General features: G+C 46.4%; 1 protein-coding gene across 1 annotated transcript in view; it reads left to right on the top strand.

Moving 5' to 3' along the window:
- The first annotated feature begins 343 nt into the window (after positions 1-343).
- The window catches only part of ca4a (carbonic anhydrase IV a), a 34171-nt gene continuing 9938 nt past the window's right edge, over positions 344-24576 (top strand). The window contains exons 1-4 of the mRNA XM_072469475.1: positions 344-525; positions 17084-17119; positions 20571-20738; positions 22956-23101. Coding sequence (XP_072325576.1) covers positions 465-525; positions 17084-17119; positions 20571-20738; positions 22956-23101 — 411 coding nt within the window. The 5' untranslated portion in view covers positions 344-464. The remainder of the gene's footprint in view (positions 526-17083; positions 17120-20570; positions 20739-22955; positions 23102-24576) is intronic.

Here is a 24576-nt window from a genome sequence, read left to right as displayed (position 1 = left end):
TTTAAAAGTGAGCAATAAGGCGAGATGCCATTGCAAGAAGCAGCTTTGATAGGATTCTGCATCTCCTGACATTGAACCTGTAATTGGCAAATGCTGGGGATCTGTCCAATTTCCAAGTCGCTGCTGGGAACCTAGTGAGGAATGTGAAATTGCACTAATCGCACTAATCCTCCCCCCCCCCCCCCCCCCCACCCCACACACACACACACAACCCACTCCCCGGAATTAACATCGTCCAAAAAAAATGCAAACTCCTCCCGCATTGCGCCCTGTTCCCGGGTCCATTCGGAAGGAATGTGCAAGAGAGGTGGACCCAGGGGGGAGGAGCTTGCCTTCTGTTCCCTGGGCAGAAATAAAAAGCCCCGCACTGCAGCCATCGCTCAGTTACTGCAAAAATTATTGCACCCGTCAATTTTTTTTCTCGTGTGTGACACGGAGCGGGAGACACACGGGGGAAGAGGACAATGTACCCATGGCCATTTTTACTCATCAGCCTCTGTTTGCCCTTCCCGATCATTGCAACAGGTAAGTCTCCAATTCGTTTAAATTGGTTCACTTTGTCCCACTTTCCTCCCCCCCCCCCCCCCCTCCTCCTGTTTCATTGGGAATAATGAACGGGATAGCGTCTCCTTGAACTGTTTCCGATTATTTCTGCTGCTGACCAGCAGCGCAGCATTTTTCTTATTAAGCTGGGAGTACCGCAATGGCCGGGACGTAGCGACTGTTTAAAACAGGGGAGTCCCAGAGACTGAGCTTAATGAAACTGCAAAGTCTACCCGGGACATAGCGACTGTTAAAACAGGGGAGTCCCAGAGACTGAGCTTAATGAAACTGCAAAGTCTACCCGGGACGTAGCGACTGTTTAAAACGGGGGAGTCCCAGAGACTGAGCTTAATGAAACTGCAAAGTCTACCCGGGAAACGGGGCTGGAGTAGCGGCGCATCTCCTGCCCTGCCCCGCCTTCCTATCTGTGTGAATTCCTCTTTATTCAGGGAGATTAATTGCGAGCGATCGGTCAATGCAAATGCTCACATTGCATAAAACAGGCTAGAATCAAAAAGCTTTCTGGCTGTAACCGGGAGCTGGTAATTACTTTTCTTTTGATACTATAAACCCTGTTCGCCATCCTGTGACCAGCCCTATTTGAATGATGTGTGGCCGCTTCATTTCTGTGTCAGAGTTTGCTGCGTTCTGTGTACTGACTGGCCCTGAGTTCAGTCCCTGGTCACACACACACATCTCTCGGATCTGTCCCATAAAGTGTCTCTTTTTTTGCCCCCCCCGAATGGAACAAAGGCGGACAGCAAAATGGCACTGGTCAAGGCGATGCAGAAAATCCCAGTTCATGTCATCCCAGTCAGATCATAAGACATAGGAGCAGAATTAGGCCACTCGGCCATTCAATCGTGGCTGGTATTTTTCTCCCCCCGCCCCCGCCCCCGCCCCCATAACCCCACAGTCACCTGCCTCAAACTCGCTACAATATTAGCAGGTGCAATAACAAATGTTACATATACTGTAACACGATTCTGCAGATATAAATAATGTCAGTTGTGTTGCCTTTCTTGTCGCAAGATCTATTAACTTTTAAAACAGTACTTATACTAGCAAAGATTATTATTATACCTGACTGGAAATGACCACAAGGTTATTTAGAAAGCTGTTAGCCGGGTTCCTGAATGGTTGAGCGGTATATTGTTTCACCAGAAGCTTTTCTTTCAAACGGAGTTCTCTTTTTTTTTGTTCCTTCAGGAACAATTGAGAGACCCGAGAGCTCCTCTGGGCACAAGACGCAGAAGCAGCTGTCCACTGCTCGGCAGCTCCCCTGACAGTGCACTTCACTGGGAACAAACTGTGGGGAGTGTACTGTGCCACATGGGGGGCTGCCTGAAGCTCTTTCATCCCTGCTCACTTCCCCCACAACGTCTTGCCACCATGTAGCACTGGCAGGTTCGACTCCAAGCAGCTGTTAGCACCTCCTGGGGGGGGGGGGGGGACCTTCCTCTCCCTCTCCCCCCCCCCCCCCGTACTGCAGGTGTCTGCCAGAAGACACGTGTAGATAGAGGCCCCATGATGCAGTACATGTTGGGTGGGCATGGTTGTCCCTGGTAACATTAGCAGCAGGAGAGAGTAAAAGCACAACCCTTCCCCACCCCAGTTCTTTCTCATTACACCTCGTCCAAGTGCCTGGGGTTCTCTGCAAATAGAAATAGCTTCAGCCTTCTTCTGTGCTGACCTCCAGTCAGGCCAAAGAATATCGACCTCCGTAAACCCTGGGCGTGGGAAGCGGAAATGATCAACATCCCAGTGACTGAAGCCTGTTTTAAAATTAAAAAACAAAACCTTTATTAGTGTCACAAAGTAGACTTACATTCGCAATGACGTTACTGTGAAAAGCCCCCAGTCGCCACATTCCGACACCTGTTCGGGTACACTGAGGGAGAATTCAGAATGTCCAATTCACCTAACAAGCATGTCGTTCGGGACTTGTGGGAGGAAACCGGAGCACCCGGAGGAAACCCACGCAGACACAGGGAGAATGTGCAGACTCCGCACAGACAGTGACCCAAGCTGGGAATCGAGCCGGGACCCTAGCGCTGTGAAGCAACCGTGCAAACCACTGTACTATCGTGCTGCCTGATTGTCAGGTTGAGGGGTTGGGGTGGGGGAAATAGTATCTGGCTCTATGGTTGATTGTCCAATTAAAGTTCAGATTCACACATTGAAAATTTTCACTCCATGAAAGTAGAGAGGAACTGCAGGCTCCCCCCTGGGCTTCGGGTTGGAGCAGGGGAGGGCAAAAATCGGGACCCAGTCTCCTCAACAATTCAATTGCACGGTTCTCTAATACCTATTGCATCATATCTGACACCATGTCAACACATTCCCAGCATCAGAGTCAAAATATTTTGGTGCAGTACTCTCATTTCTCCCAGTCCCTTTCTACAAATTATGTCTGGGAGAGTGAGTCAGTTACTTTCAGGCCTTGTGACAGTCTCCAGGAGGGAGGTGTGCAGCAGCGATACAGAATGGCTCTCTTCCTTTCTGTGGTAACATGCGCGGTTTGCCGCTTAATGCCAGCCAGTTTGGAGAGGCTGTTAGCATCAAACCGCAAAATGAAATAAGCTTCGGATATTAAACACTTAGAGGCCACCTGATGTAGAAATAGCCACTGGACACCATAAATAATTAATTGTGTGAAGTGGTTTGAGATGTAATAAGTTACTGGACAAATGGGCGGCACGGTGGCACAGTGGTTAGCGCTGCTGCCTCACAGCTCCAGGGTCCCGGGTTCAATTCTGGCCTCGGGTGACTGTGTGGAGTTTTCACGTTCTCCCCGTGTCTGCGTGGGTTTCCTCCGGGTGCTCCGGTTTCTTCCCACAGTCCAAAGATGTGCAGGTTAGGTGGATTGGCCATGCTAAATTGCCCCTTAAGTATTCAGGGATGGGTAGGTTATGGGGATAGAGCGGGTTGGACATGGGTAGAGTGCAGATGCAATGGGCCGAATGGCCTCCTTCTGCACTGTAAATTCTATGATTCTAGAAGCACCGAGCGGAGAAAGTTCAACAATGATTTTACCTCTGCCAATAAAGCCTCACAGCGCCAGAGTCCCAGGTTCGATTCCTGGCTTGGGTCACTGTCTGTCCGCACCTTCTCCCCCAGTCTGCGTGGGTGTCCTCCGGGTGCTCTGGTTTCCTCCCACAAGTTCCAAAAGACGTGCTTGTTAGGTGAATTGGACATTCTGAATTCTCCCCCAGTGTACCTGAACAGGCGCCGGAGTGTGGCTACTAGGAGCTTTTCACAGTAACTTCATTGCAGTGTTAATGTGAGCCCATTTTTGACAATAATAAAGATTATTATAAACAGTTCTGAGCACTGCTCTTGTGTAAAAAGACCCAGAAGGGACCCCAAAAGAAGTCTTTAATATTTTGAAGGGGTTTGAACCGGTAAACATAGAAACTATGTTTTCACTTATGGGTGAGTCCAAAAATAGAGGCTAAAATGTGATAGACACGAATTCCTGTAATAGCTAATTTGGGTGAAACATTTTTATTTTGACAGCAATGAGAATGTGGAATTTGCTATCACAGAGTGGTTCAGGCAAATACGTAGATGTGTTTATGGGGAAGCCAGATAGACAAATGAGGGAGAGAGGAATAGAGTGTGTATTAACAGGGTGGGATGAGAAGAGTGAGAGGAAGCTGGCCTGCTGGAAAAACAATGATGGGCTCAGCAGCCTTCTTGTGCTATAAATTCTATCTCTGTTATTTTGTGCTTAACTGTACCTAATGTTTGCTATCAATGTTTCTGGATATGTATCCCTGGGGATTATTTTCAGGCGGTGCTTTTAAATTGCTTTCCAGTTTTACATATACTTGAGTTCATCATTATAAATAGTACGCTGAGTATTTGCAGGGACAGTTCCCCCTATCTCTCTATGAAATGGGAAAGTGCGTCCCCTCTTTCATTTGTCTAAATGTTATTTTTTAATCTGATAGGTCACTTTGACACTTTGCAGTTGGGACTTAACACTGGAATTTGACAGCGCAAAATAATTTTGCATGCCTGTCCTTTAAATTCCTACACCATCCGTTTAGGATGCCTGTTTGTTTGAGTTGCACTTCTCATTTATTATTTTATTTATTGAGATACCCTCAATTACGAGGCTTTAATTACCAGAGAACCAGACAGCTGCCGAGAAGTGTGCTCACTGCACGCTGCCTACTGAATGTAACCTTATATACAGCTTCCTGGGGCGGTGCCGGAGGCAGAGGTTCCAAACCCAGTCTTCAAGGGGCATACGCATTAAAGGTACATATGTATACAGATATCATTCATCACATTCACCCCCTGTTTAAAAAAAAATGCATAGTGCGTCGGGGGTGAAGTGGAATTACAAGTTCAGTCTTTTGGGTGGTCTGATTGCCCGTGTCGACCTTCTCAGCTCCGGCAGTGGTGCGACGGATACGGTCGTCCTCGGTGGTGGTATATCTGGGAGCATGGTTGTCTGAGCCTTTGCCCACGTTGGAGCAGGGGGGGTATCCGGGGTGACTAGGGTGATTGGTGCCGGCGCCGGCTGGGGGGGGGGGGGGGCGCTGTCGGAGTCGACAGCCGGTGCGGGGAGGGGAGCGTCGATGGGCGAGCCAGCGGGTGCCAAGTCTCGCAGGGAAACGGTGTCCTGCCTGCCGTCGGGGTGCTCGACGTAGGCGTATTGAGGGTTTGCGTGTAATAGTTGGACCCTCTTGACCAGTGGATCTGTCTTATGGCTCCTCACGTGCCTCCGGAGTAGAACTGGTCCCGGAGTCATCAGCCAAAGTGGAAGCGAGACCCCAGAGGTGGACTTCCTGGGGAAGACAAACAAACGGCTGTGAGGGGTCTCGTTCGTGGCCGTACAGAGGAGCGACCTAATGGAGTGTAGGGCATCGGGTAGGACCTCCTGCCAGTGGGCGGTTGGGAGACTTCTTGACCGTAGGGCTAGAAGAACAGCCTTCCAAGCTGTTGCGTTCTACCTCTCCACCTGCCCGTTTCCCCGCGAGTTATAGCTGGTTGTTCTGCTCGAGGCGATGCCCTTGTTGAGCAGATACTGACGCAGCTCATCGCTCATGAACGATGTACCCCGGTCACTGTGGAGAGAAGCGGGGAAACCAAACCGGGTGAAGATGCTGTACAGTGCCTTGATTACGGAGGCCGAGGTCATATCGGGGCAGGGGACAGCGAATGGGAAGCGGGAGAATACGTCAATGACAGTGAGGAAGTCGGTGTTGCGTTTGGTGGACGGGAGGGGCCCTTTGAAGTCCACGCTTATTCGCTCAAAGGGCCCAGAGACCTTTACCAGGCGAACCTTGTCTGGTCGATAGAAGTGCAGTTTGCACTCCGCACAGATCTGGCAAGCCTTGGTCATGGCCTTGACCTCCTTGGTGGAGTAAGGTAGGTTGCGGGACTTGATGAAATGGGCAACCCGGGTGACCCCCGGGTGGCAGAGGTCATCGTGGATGGCCCGCAGATGGTCTTTCTGTGCGTTGGCGCACGTGCCGCAGGACAGGGCATCTGGGGACTCGTTGAGCTTCCCCGGACGATATGTAATATCATACGTGTAGGTGGAGAGTTCGATCCTCCACCTCCCAGAATTTTATCATTCTTTATTTTGCCCCGTTGTGCGTTATCGAACATAAAGGTGACCGACCGTTGGTCTGTGACTAGGGCGAACCTCCTACCGGCTAAGTCGTGCCTCCAGTGCCGCACAGCCTCCACTATGGCTTGTGCCTCCTTCTCGACTGCGGAGTGTCGAATTACCGAGGCGGTGAGGGTCCGGGAGAAGAACGCTACCGGTCTGTCCGCCTGGTTGAGGGTAGCAGCCAGGTCGACGTCTGATGCGTCGCTTTCTACCTGGAAGGGAATGATTTCGTCCACCGCATGCATGGCGGCCTTGATGATATTGGCCTTGATACGACTGAAGGCCGACTGAGCCTCAGCCGTCAGGGGAAAGACCGTGGTCTTAATGAGTGGACTGGCATTGGCTGCATATCTGGGGACCCACTGGGCATAATAGGAAAAGAGCCCCAGGCACCGTTTGAGTGCCTTGAGGCTACGGGGGAGGGGAAGTTCCTTAAGGGGGGCGCATGCGGTCGGGATCTGGCCCTAGGACCCCATTTTCCACGACGTAGCCGGGTTGTGTGGAACACGTATTTCTCTTTATTGTATGTAAGATTGAGGGCCCGGGCGGTCTGGAGGAACTTCCTCAGGTTTTCGTCATGGTCCTGCTGGTCATGGCCGCAGATGGTGACGTTGTCCAAGTACGGGTCTGTAGCCCGTAAGCCGTAGTGGTCCACCATTTGATCTATTGCCCTTTGGAAAACGGAGACTCCGTTTGTGACACCGAAAGGGACCCTGAGGAAGTTGAAGAGCCGGCCAGCTGCTTCGAAGGCTGTATAGGGGCGGTCCGCTGGGCAGATAGGGAGTTGATGATAGGCCGATTTCAGGTCGACGTTGGAGAATACGCGATACTGGGCGATTTGGTTCACCATTTCTGCTATGCGGGGGAGTGGGTACGCATCGAGTTGCGTAAAGCGGCTTATGGTCTGGCTATAGTCCACCACCATATGTTGCTTTTCCCCGGAGCGGACTACCAGTACTTGTGCCCTCCAAGGGCTGTTGCTAGCCTCTATGACCCCTTCTTTTAGTAGCCGCTGAACCTTTGACTTGATGAAAGTCATGTCTTGGGCACTGTACCGCCGACTCCTGGTGGCGACGGGCTCACAGCCGGGGGTGAGTTTCGCGAAGAGTGGGGGGTGGTGCAACTTTGAGTGTCGCCAGGCTACATACCGTGAGCGGGGGCAGGGGTCCGCCGAACTTCAGTGTCAGGCTTCGGTGGCTGCACTGAAAGTCCAGACCGAGCAGCAGGGGGGCGCAGAGGTGAGGGAGGACATAAAGTTTAAAACGGGCGTATTTGGCGCCTTGGATAGCGAGATTCGCGACACAATACCCCGTGATTTGGACCGAATGAGACCGAGATGCGAGGGCGACAGTTTGGGAGGTGGGATAGGTGCGCAGGGAGCAGCATCTTACCGTATCTGGATGGATAAAACTCTCTGTGCTCCCGGAGTCAAAAAGGCAGGGGGTGTCGCGGCCGTTGATTTGAACCTGCATCATTGAGGTGAGGTGTTTCGGCCGAGATTGATCGAGCGTGATCGCTCCTAGTTGCGGGCAGTCCGAGTCCTCGGTTGAATCGGATTTGCAAAATGGCCACCGCTGTCGGTCGCACGTTTTGAGTTTTGAAGATGGCTGCCGCCAAGATGACTGCCCCCAAGTCTCGCACGAGGCCGATGATGCGTCGGAAGTAGGCGTGTCCGGCCACCGCGCGGCCACGTTGCGGGGCCTGTGGACCCAGGAGTTCGATTTCTGGGCCCGATGGGACTTTTGTTTCTTTTGTTTCTGGCCTTTGGGCCCAGCCAGGCAGGCCTTCGCGAAGTGCCCCTTCTTTCCGCATTCGCCGCAGATAGCGGAGTGGGCCGGGCAACGCTGGCGTGAATGCTGGCCTTGCCCACAGAAATAGCATTGGTGGCCCCCGGTGTGAGCGGGTTGCCGCGCGGCGCAGGTCTGAAGCGTGGCCTAGACTGGAGGGGATCGAGAGGGGTTCGCAAGGTCCGCGGTGTACGTGCGGAGACTATGGTGGGCCGCTTCCAGGGAAGAGGCGAGCGTTACCGTGCCTTCGCTCCGTCTTCTAGGAGCCGCTTCCGGATGTACGTGGATCGGATACCGGACACGAAAGCATCACGAATATGTAAGTTCATGTGGACTTCTGCCATCACCTCTTTATGGTCACAGTTCCTGGCGAGCGCGGTGAGTCTCTCCAAGTATTCATCTAGCGTTTCCCCGGAGCGCTGGCGGCAGGACGAGAGCAAATGTCTGGTGTGTACCTCGTTTATCGGCTTTACGAAGCGCTTCCGTAGGATTTCAACCGCCGTTTCGTACGTCGTAGCTTTCTCGATCACGGAGGATAGTCGGTGGCCCACCCGGGCGTGTAGTAAGCTCAGCTTGCGAGGTCCGTCAACTTCAGTCTCTGAGGAATTCAGATAGGCCTCAAAGCACCGGAGCCAGTATTTAAAAATTTCAATGGCTTCCGGTGACCGAGCGTCCAAATTGAGCTTCTCCGGCTTTAGACCGCTGTCCATCATGATGTAGTCTGGCTATTAAATTGAGATACCCTCAATTACGACTCAGGAGAGAAGATTGATAATTTAAAGGCTTTAATTACCAGAGAACCAGACAGCTGCCGAGAAGTGTGCTCACTGCACGCTGCCTACTGAACGTAACCTTATATACAGCTTCCTGGGGGCGGTGCCGGAGGCGGAGTCCCCCAGGGTTCCAAACCTGGTCTTAAAGGGGCCTACGCATTAAAGGTACATATGTATACAGCTACCATTCATCACATTTATATTAGAGCACTGAAATAATATAAATGGGATTAGATATTCACATAGGCTCAAAGACATATTTCAGGATGCGAACTGTAGTTAAAAAGGAAGTCGTGGTTTTATAGTGGCTTTCAAGGCTTTAGCACATTGCAAAGCAATCTAATGAAGTACTTTGACACGTAGTCACTGTTGTAATGTAGGAAGCATCACGGCCAACTGATGTACAATAAGGTCTTGCAAACAGCAATGAGATAATCTGATCCCCCAATTTGATAATGTTGGTTGAGAAATAAGTACCCACTAGTACGCTGGAGCAGGCTTCCCCTACTCTTCAAATTCTAAGTAAAATAGCATCATGGAATCTCTTACATCAACCTTTGCAGGACAGACGTGGCCTCAGTTCAAAGTCTCGCCTGCAATCTCCATCCCCTTTCAGCACAACACTGAAGTGTCAGCACAGATTGTGTGTTCCAGTCTTTGGAATGGGACCTAAACCCACAACCCTTTGACTCCGAGCCAAGAGTGACGCCACTGAGCCAAAGCTGACATCTCAAGTTTGAATGAATGCAACGTTTGAACTACTCTGAATGAAGTTATTTTAGGATTGTCAAACATTTCCTGCAGCTTGAGCAGAAGAAACAGTATAAGCCACAAAAGCAGCTCTGTGATCCAGTAAATGAGCTATGTTGGGAACGTTTAGCAGTGTCTTCTTGGCTTCAATGAGAACTTCAGGGTACATGTACACAAAGGTCAGTTCTTCAATGTCAATTCCCAGTCAGTGTAGGTGTTGGATGTCTGCTCTGTGGAAGGCCAGAGATCAATATCCCATTTATAGAACAATCCATCAACAAGTGCTTAAGTCGACAGCAAATTTAAGCTGATGTAAGTCAAATATAGCATTACGTAAGCCGGTAACTTCCCTGGTTATTTAGGCTGCCTTTAGTGTTGACAAGACTTCGCTTCTTGCTTGGTAGTACATGACAATAGGCATGGCACTCTGGGAAATACTTTCTGAATGCAAAGGCATAGAGAGGAAATTACAGCTGGGCACTTTGCATTAATGTTGTGACAATATGATTTGTGGCCCACTAAATGTGACAAACAACAAACACCTGGAGTCTTGCCAACACAAATAGCTGGACGTTTTTTGTTCGTAGCTAATCTAAGGTGGCTGCTGACCTGCCAGGGCAGTTAGCTGAAAAGTGCCTGAATAATCTGTGGACAAGTAATCGGGAAGAAACTTTGCAACACAGAGCAGGACTGCACCACGGACATTTAAGAAGCATTTGTATGTATCCTGAAACATAAGAGATAAAATGGATGAGTAATGGTAAATTGGGAGCTACTGGATATCCTTGTAGTTAGGATCCTGGCTGAAGGAAAGGGGTGACGCACCTTTAGATTTTCTTTGTTTCACGAATTCCATGTATCAAAAATGGTCAGTACGTTGCTGAGAGGAGCTGGAAATTGGCACAGTGTGAGTGCATCTGGAAAGTACAAAATAGAGCTACTAGCAGTGGGAACATGTTACAGACTACAATAAGTAAGTTGGAGCTGGATGGGTATTCTGTAGGAATTCATTAAAAACACTGAATGCTAAAAAAGCCTCAGTTGTAATGATTTGGGATTGTAATCATTCTGGCACTGACTGAGATTTGCAGTGGGAACGATCTGTATGAATGTGGCAGCTTTTTTGATTCATTTCAATAATCGTTTCTTCAGTAGTTGAGAAAACAAACAAAGAAAGTTTGCAGGGAGGTGGGGGAGAGAGTATTGGTTTCACTGCTAACTAATGGAGAGAGAGTAATACGCCGTGTTAGAATATGTGGACATCTGGAGCCGAGTGATCACAAAGCTGTTCATTTTCAGGTTTACACGATGATAGAACAGATGAGAACCATTCAGAAATGTGCTTTGGGTAAATAAACTTTTGAGAAGATGAGATATTGTACGAAAATAGTACAATGGGAAGATCGAAGGGTTAGCTGTATGGAAGAAAACAAAACATTTAAGGAGATAATTTAAAAAATTTCTTGGGCTATTTACTCTAGAAACAAATTGAAACCAAACTGGAGGAAAATAAAAATAATGCTCATGGTAAAGTGAAAGAAAGAACATATAAAAACCTGAACACACAAGGAAGGAATAGGATAAACAATACTATAAATTGAAGCCAAGGAAGTTAAAGGAATTAATAAGTGATTCAAAAAAAGAACATGAGGGGAATATATTGAGGACCCAGAAAAGAAGGGGTGGCAATTAGTGATAATAGAATGAGTGAGAGAAAGGGAAAATCATCTAGGATTCCTGATCCTGCTTGCTGTTCAGTGACCTCAGCTGAAAAAGGAATGCGTAAAATCTCCTGACTTCACCCCTGCCCAATCAGCTGCTGAAACCTTCATTTATGCCTTTGTTAATTTTTTCCAACATGATCCTGGCTGGTCTCCCACATTCTACCCTCCGTAAACTGGAGATTATTCAAAATCCTTCTCCCTGTGTCCGTACTCTTGTTTTCACTGACCTAAACCGGCTCCCGGTCAGGCCAAGTCTTAATTTTAAATTTCTCATTCTTGTTTTCAAATCCCTCCAAATCTGTGTATTCACCTGCAGCATATCTGTGCTTACCCAATTCTGGTCTCTTGTACATCTTCAATTCTAACAGTTCCACCTCTGGTGACTGTGCCTTTCGCTACCGAGGCCCAAAGGTCTGGTATTCCTCTCTGCCTCTCTAGTTTGCTTTCCTCCTTCAAGGCATTCCATAAAACTTAACTTTTGATCAAGTCATCTTCTGTTTTATAATGCTCTTGTGAAGGCGGCACGGTGTGCAGTGGTCAGCACTGCTGCCTACGGCGCTGAGGACCCGGGTTCGTTCCCGGCCCCGGGTCACTGTCTGTGTGGAGTTTGCACATTCTCCCCGTGTCTGTGTGGGTATCACCCCCATCAACCCAAAGATGCACTGGTTAGGTGGTTGGTCACATTAAATTGTCCCTTAATTGGAAAATAAATGAATTGGGTACTCTAAATTTATAAAAAAATAATGTTCTTGAGAAGCAGCCTGGGACATTTCATTGTATTGAAGACACTATATAAATTAAGATATTGTTGTATGCAGAAGCGGTTGCACACAGAAATGGTCTGATCTTTGATAGCTTCTCTGGTTGAAAGACCAATAGTCACCATCAATGGAGATACAACCATAAAATAAAGCAATGATAAAGGCATTAGGGATAATTTAGAGTGGGTGGGGAGGGAGGAGGGAGATGGCCTCGACCAAAAATATAGGGAACATGTTCTCAGTCTCCTGAGTATTTGTGGCTCTGTTTTCTAAGATGAGAGGCAGAATAATCACTTGGATGAGCTCCTGAAAACTATCTTTCTTCTGTACCCCAACAAGATCAAGACATCACATGGAAAGGAAGAAAGGTCAGCATTAAAAATTTAGAATAGAAACTATAATTTGAATGGATTAATCCAGTAGTTACACGGGTTTGCCTGTAATCCAGATGTTATATGCCAGTCCTGTTTTGTCTGTCTTTACTTTTGTTCAATCATTAATAGTCAGGCATGAGATAGAGCAATATTGCAACAATTAAGCAGCATAATTTACAGAAGCTTAGTTTGGTCCAGAGACAGCATGAAAATTAGCCACAACATAGAACATGCGAAAGTCTAAATAATTGATGCTCTTTGACAGACTATCTTTCACAGTCCTAGGATATAAATAGTTCATACATCCATAGTATTGTTGTTATGTAAATCTGATCTGTGTTTTAGAGCAAAGAAGAAATTGTTTTAAGATACTTGAGTACTTTGATGTAGCATAGTTTTCAATTCTTTGTTGCAGCTGTCAGCAAAACCATTGCCAGCCAAAATTGTGTGTATGTCCTGTGTGCGCATAACTTCAAACAAGTATATATTTTTTTCTTGGAATGTTATTGATTGGGTTGCAAATGATGGAATATCATACCTTAAGGAAAACCAGATTTTTTTTTTCTGTGCTGTGGGTAATTTCTTGAAGTGCACTATGGAATTCAATTAGTCCGCGATAGCTGAAAGGCACTGTTGTACGAGAGCTCAGAGGAATGCAGTCTCAGACTGGGTGAATGAGATTCTCTTTCTAATTTGCATTATTCAGTCACTCACTAATTTTCGAGCAAGTGAGCTTTTAAATTATTAATAAGCGCCATGTTTTTATTCGAGTACTGGAAACACACTTGACCCAGTTTAAAAGGGAACACAGCTAAACTCAGCTAACTAGTATTTTTTTACTATCATCATTCTCACTCTTGTTTTTAAATTTTCAGTTGTGTGTTTTTCCTCCCTTGGTGCTGTTTAAGCTGACCTGGTCTTTTTTCTTTATCTTTCTGTTTATCAAGGGGCAGCACGGTGGGACAATGGTTAGCACTGCTGCCTCACAGCGTCAGGGACCCGGGTTCGATTCCGGCCTTGGATGACTGTCTGCGTGCAGTTTACACCTCCCCCACCCACCCCCGTGCCCGCGCGGGTTTCCTCTGAGTGCTCCGGTTCCTCCCACAGTTCAAAGATGTGTAGGTTAGGTGGGTCGGCTGTGCTAAATTGTCTCTTAGTGTCCAAAGGTTAGTTCGGGTTATGGGAAAAAGGCGGGGGAGAGGGCCTAGGTAAGGTGCTCTTTCAGACTATTGCAGACTCGATGGGCTGAATGGCCTCCTTCTGCACTGTTGGGATCCTATGGAATGCAGTTCAAATATCCATTGAAAAGTCTCCCTTTGCTATAATATAAGTAAAACTGGCATTTATTAAATGACCATTTGGACAGAACATGGGCCTCATACAAAACTGACAGCGGAAACAGGTAACATCGAGGGGGCTGGTAGAACTACGGAGCAATAAGTAAAAAGAAAGCATAAGTCACAGGATTATAATAGTAATTTGAAAGTATTGTGAATTTCTGATCCAGAATGTTTCACAGAGTCTAGCTCCAGGTGCTGTAATATGTGACACACCCACAATTACCTGACCATAGCATATTTGGAAGAGAACTAGCCAATCAGAGCTGGGTCATTTGGCCGAGATTGAATTAAACCTTTCAGATCCTGTTATTTATCATTTCCTCATTTAAAATTGGGAAACGGTGAACAATTACTAGTAAATCTTGCAATAATGCAACTTGGCAATTCTGCTTGCCACTAAATTAGTGTTCTAAATGTTGTATAAAAGTAACAATGAACTCCTTGAGATTTGGTCTTTTCTTGCTGTTAATTAAAAAAGAAACTACCTGAAATTTGACAAAAGTGTGCAGCTGACAGCAAAGGTGAGCCGATGTGGGTCGTCTCCACTGGGCGGAATTGGTTTGGGTCTGGTAGGAGCCTTGGGAACCAGGAAAATAGTGTCGCTCTCCGATGTATATTCCGCTGCTGGGAAGGTTACCTGATGTGCAGATCCGCAGCCACTCTGCATATTTAAGGCCCCAGTTCGAGGTCTTTTAGAGAGCTCATAAGCATTCCGCTGGTGCTGGGGCAACCTTTCGCTATGTGGGGAGGCATGAGCTGAATAGAGCAGACCGATTGGAAGGGACTGCCAATTTGGCCACTCTAGAATTTAAAAAAATTAAAATTTCACCCATTCTGAGTGCACCTCCATTTTGTGATGCTTTCGCGTTCTTCTACCTACCTCAGCAGATGCCAGCTCTCCCAGATAGGCTGCTGAGGTTCTAGATATACCGACCCTGTTACTGGGCCAGCAAAACTGGGTGACTGCCTGTTGTCCTCAATTGCATGGCAAGCTTAAGGAGACAGCCAATTAAGAGGCCTCGGGCGATCTACATTCTGCCCATTTCCTCATAGGGAGAGAAGAAAATCTGGGGGAAAACCATCGTGGGCAGCACGGTAGCACCGTGATTAGCACAGTTGCTTCACAGCCCCAGGGTCCGAGGTTCGATTCCCAGCTTGGGTCACTGTCTGTGCGGAGTCTGTACGTTCTTCCTGTGTCTGCGTGGGTTTCCTCCGGGTGCTCCGTTTCCTCCCACAGCCCAAAGATGGATAGGTTAGGTGGATTGGCCATGCTAAATTGCCCTTAGTGTCCAAAAAAGGTTGGGTGGGGTTACTGGGTTACAGGGCTAGGGAGGAGGTGTAGGCTTGGGTAGGGTGCTCTTTCCAGACTCGATAGGCCGAATGGCCTCCTGCACTGTAAATTCTATGAAAATGAGTTCGTTTTATGAATTTATTATTCACAAATTCCAGAGGCAGGGAACAGGACAACCACTTATCCTTTCAGGAATGGTCCAGGATCAGGGGGATCCCATGGAAGCATTGAAGCATTTTTGTTAGCAGGCATGTGGCCTTACTCCCCAACAAGTTTGGAAATTGAGCATGACTGTGATCTTTAACTGTTAATCTGACTTGTGCATTTCAGTCCATTTCTATAAATGTGTGGAATAGTAATTTGAGTAACTGTTGAAGCAGAGGGCCCTTTCTAACTGCTTTCCGTCTTCAGTATGTATGAAAACACTAAATCCAAGTGCAGAGGTATGGATTTGAAAACAGGAAAGTTGCCTTAAACCTTTGTAGAACCTTCGTTAGAACACACTTCAGAGAACTGTGTGCAATTCTGGTTACCACAATACAAAAAGGATTTCTAAATCCTTTTTGTATTGTGGAAACCATAATTGCACACAGTTCTCTGAATTGCGGTCCAACCAAGGTTCCGTAAATGTTTAACGCTTTTCATTAAAAAATGTAATAAATTTAGAGTATCCAATTCTTTTTTGTCCCCAATTTAAGGGGCAATTTAGCATGGCCAATCCATCTGGCTTGCTATCTTTGGGTTGTGGGGGTGAGACCCACACAGACATGGGAAGAATGTGCAAACTCCACACAGACAGTGACCCGGGGCCGGGATCAAACCCGGATCCTCGGTGCCTTGAGGCAGCAGTGCTAACCACTACGCCACCGTGCTGCCCTCAACTTTCCTGCTTTTCAAGTCATTACTTCTACAATTGAACTTTCAAGAGGACACGGAGGAGATTCATAAGGATGTTGCCAGGTATGGGGGGGGCTTCAGTTATAATGAGAGGTTTGAAAAGCTAGGACTGCTCTCCTTGGGACAGAGGACGTCAAGCGGTGACCTAACAAAAGTTTTCAAGATGGTGAGAAATTTTGAATTATTTAGAAAACAAATCGTTGTCTGGTGAGTGGGTCATTAAGTAAAATCCATGAATAGTTAATTCTTTGAGTGTATTCACACTACACCTGGAACATTGATGGGAAGTGGTTTTGCTCTATAATAATGCTAAAAATGTTGTGCAAACTTAAACGCCTGAACCAATTCTTGACTGAAAAGAAGTGAGACTTTGGAGGAAAGTGTCAGTGTCTTATTAATTAAATTGCAAAGGTTAATGATAGTTACATTGTGATGGGTATCGGTCCACCTATAAATGGGGACAATCACATTTTAATTTGAATTTGGTGTGTTTCCTTTGAGTCGCCTTCTATTTGTTGCAGTATCTCTTTTTAAGGGGCTACCCTTTAATTTGGCGTGGATTTGTTTATTTGTTTTACTTGGTCTAATAAAAAGAGTATCAATGGGCATGGCTGGAACGCTGAAGGGAAGAACTAGGAGAGTCTGTGACTTTGCTGTGTTGGAAGTAAACCTGTTTTAAGCTACACGCTAGCTTCCGACTCATTCTCCCACAACACACTGTATGTGTTAACCTGGACTCTGAATTTATATGGCGCATTCTTTACATCAATCCACAATGCAAGTGTTTTGCAGCAACACTGGTGTAAGTGTTCTATTTGTACTTTTTATACAGAGACAATACTTATAAAATCTGACAGTAAAGCAGCTGTGGTTTATTGATCTTTTTATGACTTGGATTACTTAAAATGTAAATACATAAATGTCACAATGTCAGAATAGCCATGATACTGCAGTTCTTACAAATATGCAATTCGAACAGTTCTTTATGTACAACTAAAGCTTAATATAATGAAAAAAGCATAATGTTATAATTAGACTGAAAAGTTGAGATTGTTGTAAATTTGTGAAGGTCTCCTGTGTACCCGGGGGGGGGGGGGGGGGGGGGGGGGGTGTCCAGGATTTAAAACCATATAAATAACTGTAGAATCTTTCAAAACTATTGGAGGAAATTTAAGAAACAAACTAATTTTGTTTATTCTGCTTTTGCCTAGATCAGTGGTGCTACGACTCCCAGAGTGCCAAATGTGGTAAGGAGTTAAAGTCACTATATTTGTGGAAGTCTGCAGGCAGGGATAGTGTAATGTCTTGTCCATCACAACACAAACATGTTAAATGTTCATGCACTAACACATCGCTCATCAGTTTCCAGATTGTTGTTATTCAATTGAAATAAAATATTGTAAAGAAAATGTTGATAACAGCTTGAAGAAAAGTCAAAGAGGGGCTGTCAGGGTTTGAACTGAACTGCACATGATGTTGGTTTATATTATCAGAATCACTCAACTGTGTTGTTGCTGTTTACTTCGTGACTATTTTCAGTAACATCGAGGAGTATCAAAATTTTATTAATGAGAAAAATAAATAAACTTTGATTGAATTCATTGAAGAGGTTCCTGAGATAGGTGCTGATATACATCTAGATGTATGATTTGTGTTAAAAGGTGTTTTGGTTGTCAAAATGATTTTATGTCTTGCGTGTTCTCTTCCAAGTTTACTCTGTATAGCTCCAGCTTGTATTTATTTTGCCTTTTACCAGCCAACCCTGTCACAAGACTCTAAATAACAATAATGCAATCAAGTTAATCCAGCATTTCAGCCCAAAGCTGTCTTATTATTGTTTCTACAGCAACAAGATCTCACATTTGGAGAGCACCTTTTAATATAGGGAAAAGCTGCCCAGGAACATGAGTACAGGAACTGTCGGACAAAGGAATAGGTGATACATTGAATGGTGCAAGTGGGTGACGCAAAGAGACTGAGGAGAAATTGTCAAAGTACCTTTTTAATTTTGAAGCATTTTGTCAAGTAATAGGGAAGACAATGTAAACCACCATCACTGTGATGTCAAACACACATCATTCTGTAAAAAGAGCAATCAGTTCAAACTCTTAAGTCCCTCCAGTTTGGCTTAATTATCAGTTATTGTTGCCTTTTTAATATTTTTACTGTTTTGATGGCAGCCTGGGAATGACTGTGAACAATGCCAGTGTGCAAACAATTTGTGTTAGTGTAAACCTCTACTTTCTGTCAGGCCCCATGGTAGCACAGTGGCTAGAACTGTTCCTTCACAGCACAAATGTCCCATGTTCGATTCCCGACTTGGGTCACTGTCTGTACGGAGTCTGCACGTTCTCCGCGTGTCTGCGTGGTGTCATGATATTCAGGTAAACATCATAGCACATACATACTGATGGACAGATCAACGGACCAATCAACACACACACAACGCCACAGCTAATCACAGGCAAGAGCATACACAGTACAAAACAGGGAACACATCACTTCCTGAGCATTCCAGCAGGAGACAGCTCAGGGCACAGAGTTCATAGCAAGCCACTCAGACTTCCACCATGTGCTGAGTGCCACTACAAGATAGTATTAGGAATAGGTCCACAGATTCTAGGGTTATGATCGAACCTCAGTAACCAGTTTACCACTGTAAATAAATGTTAGCAATAAAACTGAGTTGTACCATTCGCAACCGTGTTGGTTCGTCTGTGTAGCAGAGTACCCAACACATCACATGGGTTTCCTCCGGGCGCTCCGGTTTCCTCCCACAAGTGCCGAAAGACGTGCCGTTAGGTGAATTGGACATTCTGAATCCTCCCTCCGTGTACCCGAGCAGGCGATTTAGTGTGGCAACTAAGGGCTTTTCACAGTTAGTGTAAGCCTACTTGTGTCACTAATAAAGATTATTATTATTAAATCAAGGCAGTAGCCAAACTAAAATCAACATGTTAATACCTCCATTAAGTTAGTTGAAAGAGGTATTTGATGCCAGTATGTTAATGGGTTGCATATTACAATCATTTCCAGGCTAATTACTTTCAAGGGGTAATGTTCAAGATCCTGTGATCTGCTGGCAGTCATGAATAACTCCACCCCATCGCCTGCAGTCATGTTAAAGTTGCTGAGATACAGCTGTCATTAATTATAATATGCTTTTGCAATTTTTGTTGATTTTGCTAAAAGTTAAAAATTATTTATCTCCGTTGGGAATTACAACTGTGACCAATAAGATGGCCAATTATTTGACTCTGATTTAAAGAAGAGTCATATGGACTCAGCGTTAAGTCAGTGGGGTGGGGGATTTTTCGGGCATTCTCACGAGCAGGATCTTCCAGTTGAGTTGGCGACGAACCCCTGCAGCGGGGGTGGATTCAATGGGAAACTCCATTGACAGCAACGGGACTGGAAGATCGGCCCCTGCTGGCCAACGACGGGCTGCCTCCCGCCGCTGAGAAACACACCACGGGGGTGCGGAAAATGCACGCCTCGGTTTTATCATGATAGGCAAACATGCAACCAATGAACACTCAGAATAGGACACAACCAATAGGCAGTCAGGACACTCGGGTGGCATCACCACAAGGGGGCATGACATAAACACTATAAAAGGGATGAGGCACTCACACCCTGCCTCTTTCCACAGACGGACATCGAGAGAGTTAGACAGGGTTGGTCAGCATCACACCCCAGCACATGGCTTAGAGCAAGCTGGTACAGTTAGACTGAGTTACTCCAGTTAGATTAGCAGAGAGTCAAACTCATTTGAGAACTGTGTTAATAGTTCAATAAACATGTTGAACTCATTTCAGAGTCTGGAGCATCCTTTAGTTAAGACTGCATCTAGTAGCAGCCTGTGTTCTCCGAAGCAGCATAACACAACAGGTTTCATCTCCACAAATGCTGCCAGTGTTTTTCCAGCATATTTTGTTTTCCCCAAATTTCCAGCATGCGCAGTATTTTGCTTTTATTTGATTCTGATTGATTGAAACCAAGGAGACCATTTTGCCCCGTTATGTCTGGACAATTACCAGTCCCGTTGCTAGCTCCAACTATCTACAGGAGTCCCATGCTCCTGTTCTTTTCTTGAATCCTTTTCTTCCATCCTTTAACATGTTTCGTCAAATATTGAACTGCCTCCTTTAAAATGTTGTAAACCACTGCCTCTTGCAAACTCTGCAGTTGACTTTTGTTTTATTAAGCTCAGTGTGGTTTTTTTTTGGGATTATGAATAAATAGCAATTAAGTACCCCAAAGCACTTCTACAGCTATTTACTTATTTAAAATGAAGTCACTGTTGTTTTCCAGGGGAATGCTGCAATCAATTTGTGCATATCAAAGTCTTACAAACAACAATAAGATAAATGACCAACTGAGCTGTTTTGGTTGAGGTCTAAATGTTCATCCAGATTCCATACTCTCCTTCAAATAGTGTTATGGGATCTTTTACAACAATTTGAACAGACAGGCTATTAATTTAATATCTGATCTAAAAACAACACTTCTCATTATGTAGCAGCTCCTCTGTAATATGCTGTGGTGTCAACCTAGGTCAGGTGGTTGAATTGTAGACTAGGCCATGAATCTATAACCTTTTTACACAGAGATAATAGTGCTACCTCTCAACACTGAACGCTGTTGTATAGAAATACATTTTGTGCACAGTTAATGGATTTGTATCTTCTTTTCTAGGACCCAGCACCTGGAAGAACAACCATAAAACTTGTGGGATGAATAAGCAGTCCCCTATCAACATTGTAACCAAGAAAGCTCAATTCGATGGGGCCTTGAGTCCCATTGTCTTTGAGGGCTATGATAAATCTGATACAAAATGGGAAATTCGAAACAATGGTCACTCGAGTAAGTGCTGGAAATGACAGATATTAAACTAACTGGCCTATAGTTACCTTTTTTTTTTGTCTACCTCCCTTTTTGAATAAGGGTGTTACATTGGCAGTTTTCCAATCCTTTAGGACTTTTCCAGAATTTAAGGATTCTTGAAAGGTTATAACCAGTGCATCCATTATCTCTGTAGCTACTTCCTTTAATAGCCTAGGACACAACCCATCTTGTCCAGGGGACCAATCGGTCTTTAGCCCCATTAGTTTCTTTTGTACTTTTTCTCGTTTTTAAAAATAGAGAACCATAGAATTCCTAGAGTAAAGAAGGAGGCCATTCGGCCTATAGAGTCTGCACCGACCCTCTGAAAAAAAAACCCTACCTAGGCCCGCTTCCCCGCCCTACCCCAGAACCCCACATAATCTGTACATCTTTGAACTGTTAGAGGAAACAAGAGCATCCGGAGGAAACCCACATATATATGGGGAGAATGTGCAAACTCCACAGAAACAGTCACCCGCACAGAAACAGCCACCCAAGGCCAGAATCGAGCCTGGGTCTCTGGCGCTGTGAGGCAGCAGTGCTAACCAAGGTGCCACTGTGCCGTGTATTTATTTCCACCCCTCCTTTGCCCCTTGATTATTTAGTATTTTTGAAATGTTATTAGTGTCTTCCACCATGAAGACTGACATAAAGTATTTAGTTAACACCTCTGCCATTTCCTGGTTCCCCATTATTATTTCCCCAGCGCCAGATCCCATGTTCAATTCCTGGCTTGGGTCACTGTCTGTGCGGAGTCTGCACATTCTCCCCGTGTCTGCGTGGGTTTCCTCCGGGTGCTCCGGTTTCCTCCCACAAGTCCTGAAAGACGTGCTATTAGGTAATTTGGACATTCTGAATTCTCCCTCAGTGTACCCGAACAGGCGCCGGAGTGTGGTGACTAGGGGCTTTTCACAGTAACTTCATTGCAGTGTTAATGTAAGCCTACTTGTGACAATAAAGATTATTATTATTATCATTCTGTAAGGGGCCTATGTTCACTTTGGCCTCTCTTCCTTTTTATATATTTAAAGGAGCTCTTACTGTCTGTTTTTATGTTACTTGCTACTTGTTTAGCCTCATAGTTTATTTTCTCCCTTATTATTATTTGGGTCATCTTTTGTTGGTTTTTAAACCTTTCCCAATCCTCTGGCTCACCACTAATCTTTCCCATGTTTATGTTTTTTCTTTCAGTTCAATAGTATCCTTAAGTGACTTGGTTAACCATGTGGATTCATCCTCTTCCTAGAATCCTTCTTCCTCACTGGGATTTACCTTTGCTGAGAGTTCTGAGCTATTTTCAGAATAGTCTGCCATTGCCAATCAACCGCCTTTCTGCTAAACACCTTTCCCCGTACACCCCAGCCAACTCTGCCTTCATACCTTTGTAATTACCCTCATTTAAGTTTATCACAGTTGTTTCTGACCCAAGTTTCTCACTCTAAAACTGAGTGCTAAATTCTACCATGTTATGAACATATTCTATTTGGCCCATCAAGCCTGCACTGACCCTTGGAAAGACCACCCCACTTAAGCCCACACTTCCACCCTAGCCCTGTAATCCAGTAACCCCTCCTAACCTTCTTTGGACACCTAAGGGGCAATTTAGAATGGCCAATTCACCTAACCTGCACATCTTTGGACTTGTGGGAGGAAACCGGAGCACCCGGAGGAAACCCACGCAGACACAGGGAGAACGTGCAGACTCCGCACAGACAGTGACCCAAACCGGGAATCGAACCTGGGATTCTGGAGCTGTGAAGCAACAGTGCTACCCACTGTGCTACCATGCTGCCCCTCTATCTAACCTCATCATCATTTTAAACACCTCTACAAGGTCACCTGTCAGCCTTCTCGGTCTTGTGGAAAACCCCCCTCACCTGTCCAACCTTTCTTCATAGGTTTAGTCTCTCAGTTCTGGTATTATTTGTACATCTTTTTTGCACCTTCTCCAATGTCTCTATATCCTTTTTTGTAATGTGGGGACTAGATCTATGCACAGAATTCCAGGCATAGTCAAGCTAATGTTTTTGCGTTTTTTTTGTAATGGTCTAACAACTGCATTGCACCTTTTGTTGATAATTGGTAGAATTAACCTGAAACTTCAAAGCGTAGCTATTTTAAACAAAGGTTGAGGCTTGTCAGTTGTAATCTTTGTTGACTTTAGATTTATTTGCTACTATTGTTTCTTGTTTGTAGTTCAGGTGAATGTGCAGGGAGATATTACCATCAAAGGTGGAAACCTTCCAAATACATACAAGGCAATCCAGTTCCACTTTCATTGGGGAACTAATTCTCTTCCTGGATCAGAGCATACAATAGATGGGAAACGGTATCCCATGGAGGTAAGAGGTGCATTCCTTCAATTTAACTGAATGTCTAGAAAATAAAATCCAATCATAATCCAGTTTAGAAGTGCCAGAATATGTGTTTTTTTAACATACTGGGTGGGATTCTCTCAGCCCGGGGCCGGGTTGGAGAATCGCCACGACCAGCGCGAATCACACCCCGCTGCCGGGACGCGATTCTCCGCTCCGCCATTGGCACGGTGTGGTCGGCGCGCCGCCGGTTGGGGGCTGCTCTACGGGGCTCCCCCGTACCAGCCTCCCCGAACAGGCGCCGGAATGTGGCGACTAGGGGCTTTTCACAGTAACTTCATTGAAGCCTACTCGTGACAATAAGCGATTTTCATTTCATACAGGGGGCCAGCACAGCACTGGAGCGACCCACGCCGCTCCAGCGGCCGATCCCGGCGTCAACTGGGCGCCGGGGGTCCGCGCATGCGAAGTTGCACCGCCGCAAACGCGCGCATGTGCAGTGGCTCCCTTCTCCGCGCCGGCCCCAACGCAACACGGCGAATCCCCCGGCGATTCTCGGCCCGGGATGGGCCGAGCGGCCGTATCAAAAAACCCAAGTCCCGCCCATTCTAACCTGGCTTTACCCCTTGGCGTGAAAAGGTCCAGGGGCGGCCATCTGGGGCGGTGTGGGGGGGGGGGTGGGTGCTGGGTGGTGGTGGTGGGGGTGAAGGGGGGGGGGAAGAGTCCAACTCTGGGGGGGGGGGGCGGAACACCGCTGTGGCCTGGCCCGCGATCGGGGCCCACTGATCGGCAGGCCGGCCTCTCGGGCTGGGGGCCTCCTTTCTTCCGCGCCGGCCCCTGTAGCCCTACGCCGTGTTGCATTGGGGCCGGCGCGGAGAAGGGAGCCACTGCACATGCGCGCGTTTGCGGCGGTGCAACTTCGCATGCGCGGACCCCCGGCGCCCAGTTGACGCCGGGATCGGCCGCTGGAGCGGCGTGGGTCGCTCCAGTGCTGTGCTGGCCCCCTGTATGAAATGAAAATCGCTTATTGTCACGAGTAGGCTTCAATGAAGTTACTGTGAAAAGCCCCTAGTCGCCACATTCCGGCGCCTGTTCAGGGAGGCTGGTACGGGAATTGAACCGTGCTGCTGGCCTGCCTTGGTCTGCTTTAAAAGCCAGCGATTTAGCCCCGTGAGCTGAGGGCCAGAATTGCTGAAACTGAGGCCATGTTGACGCCGTCTGGAAACGCGACGGCATTTACAATGGCGTCAACACTTAGCCTCAGGATTAGAGAATCCCGCCCACTATCTTTGCCCTGCTTTGTTTTTCCTCTCTCTTGAAAGTAGATGATGGTGCTTCGGGTAAAATGATTTGATGTTGGAGTCATTTATTCCAGCCTTTTGGTAACTTTTCCTGCCTGGAATATTTCCGTTGAGCGGCAGTAATGTTCTGACATTCTGTTCTGACTCCCAATATCTGCTCCCTATTCAGATTGTTGTGTGGAGAGGAATTGAAACTGTCTT

This window comes from Scyliorhinus torazame, chromosome 12 (genome assembly GCF_047496885.1).
Source record: "Scyliorhinus torazame isolate Kashiwa2021f chromosome 12, sScyTor2.1, whole genome shotgun sequence".
Taxonomy (NCBI): Eukaryota; Metazoa; Chordata; class Chondrichthyes; order Carcharhiniformes; family Scyliorhinidae; genus Scyliorhinus; species Scyliorhinus torazame.
Note: the sequence above shows the minus strand (reverse complement) of the source record. Positions and strands in the feature narration are given on the sequence as shown.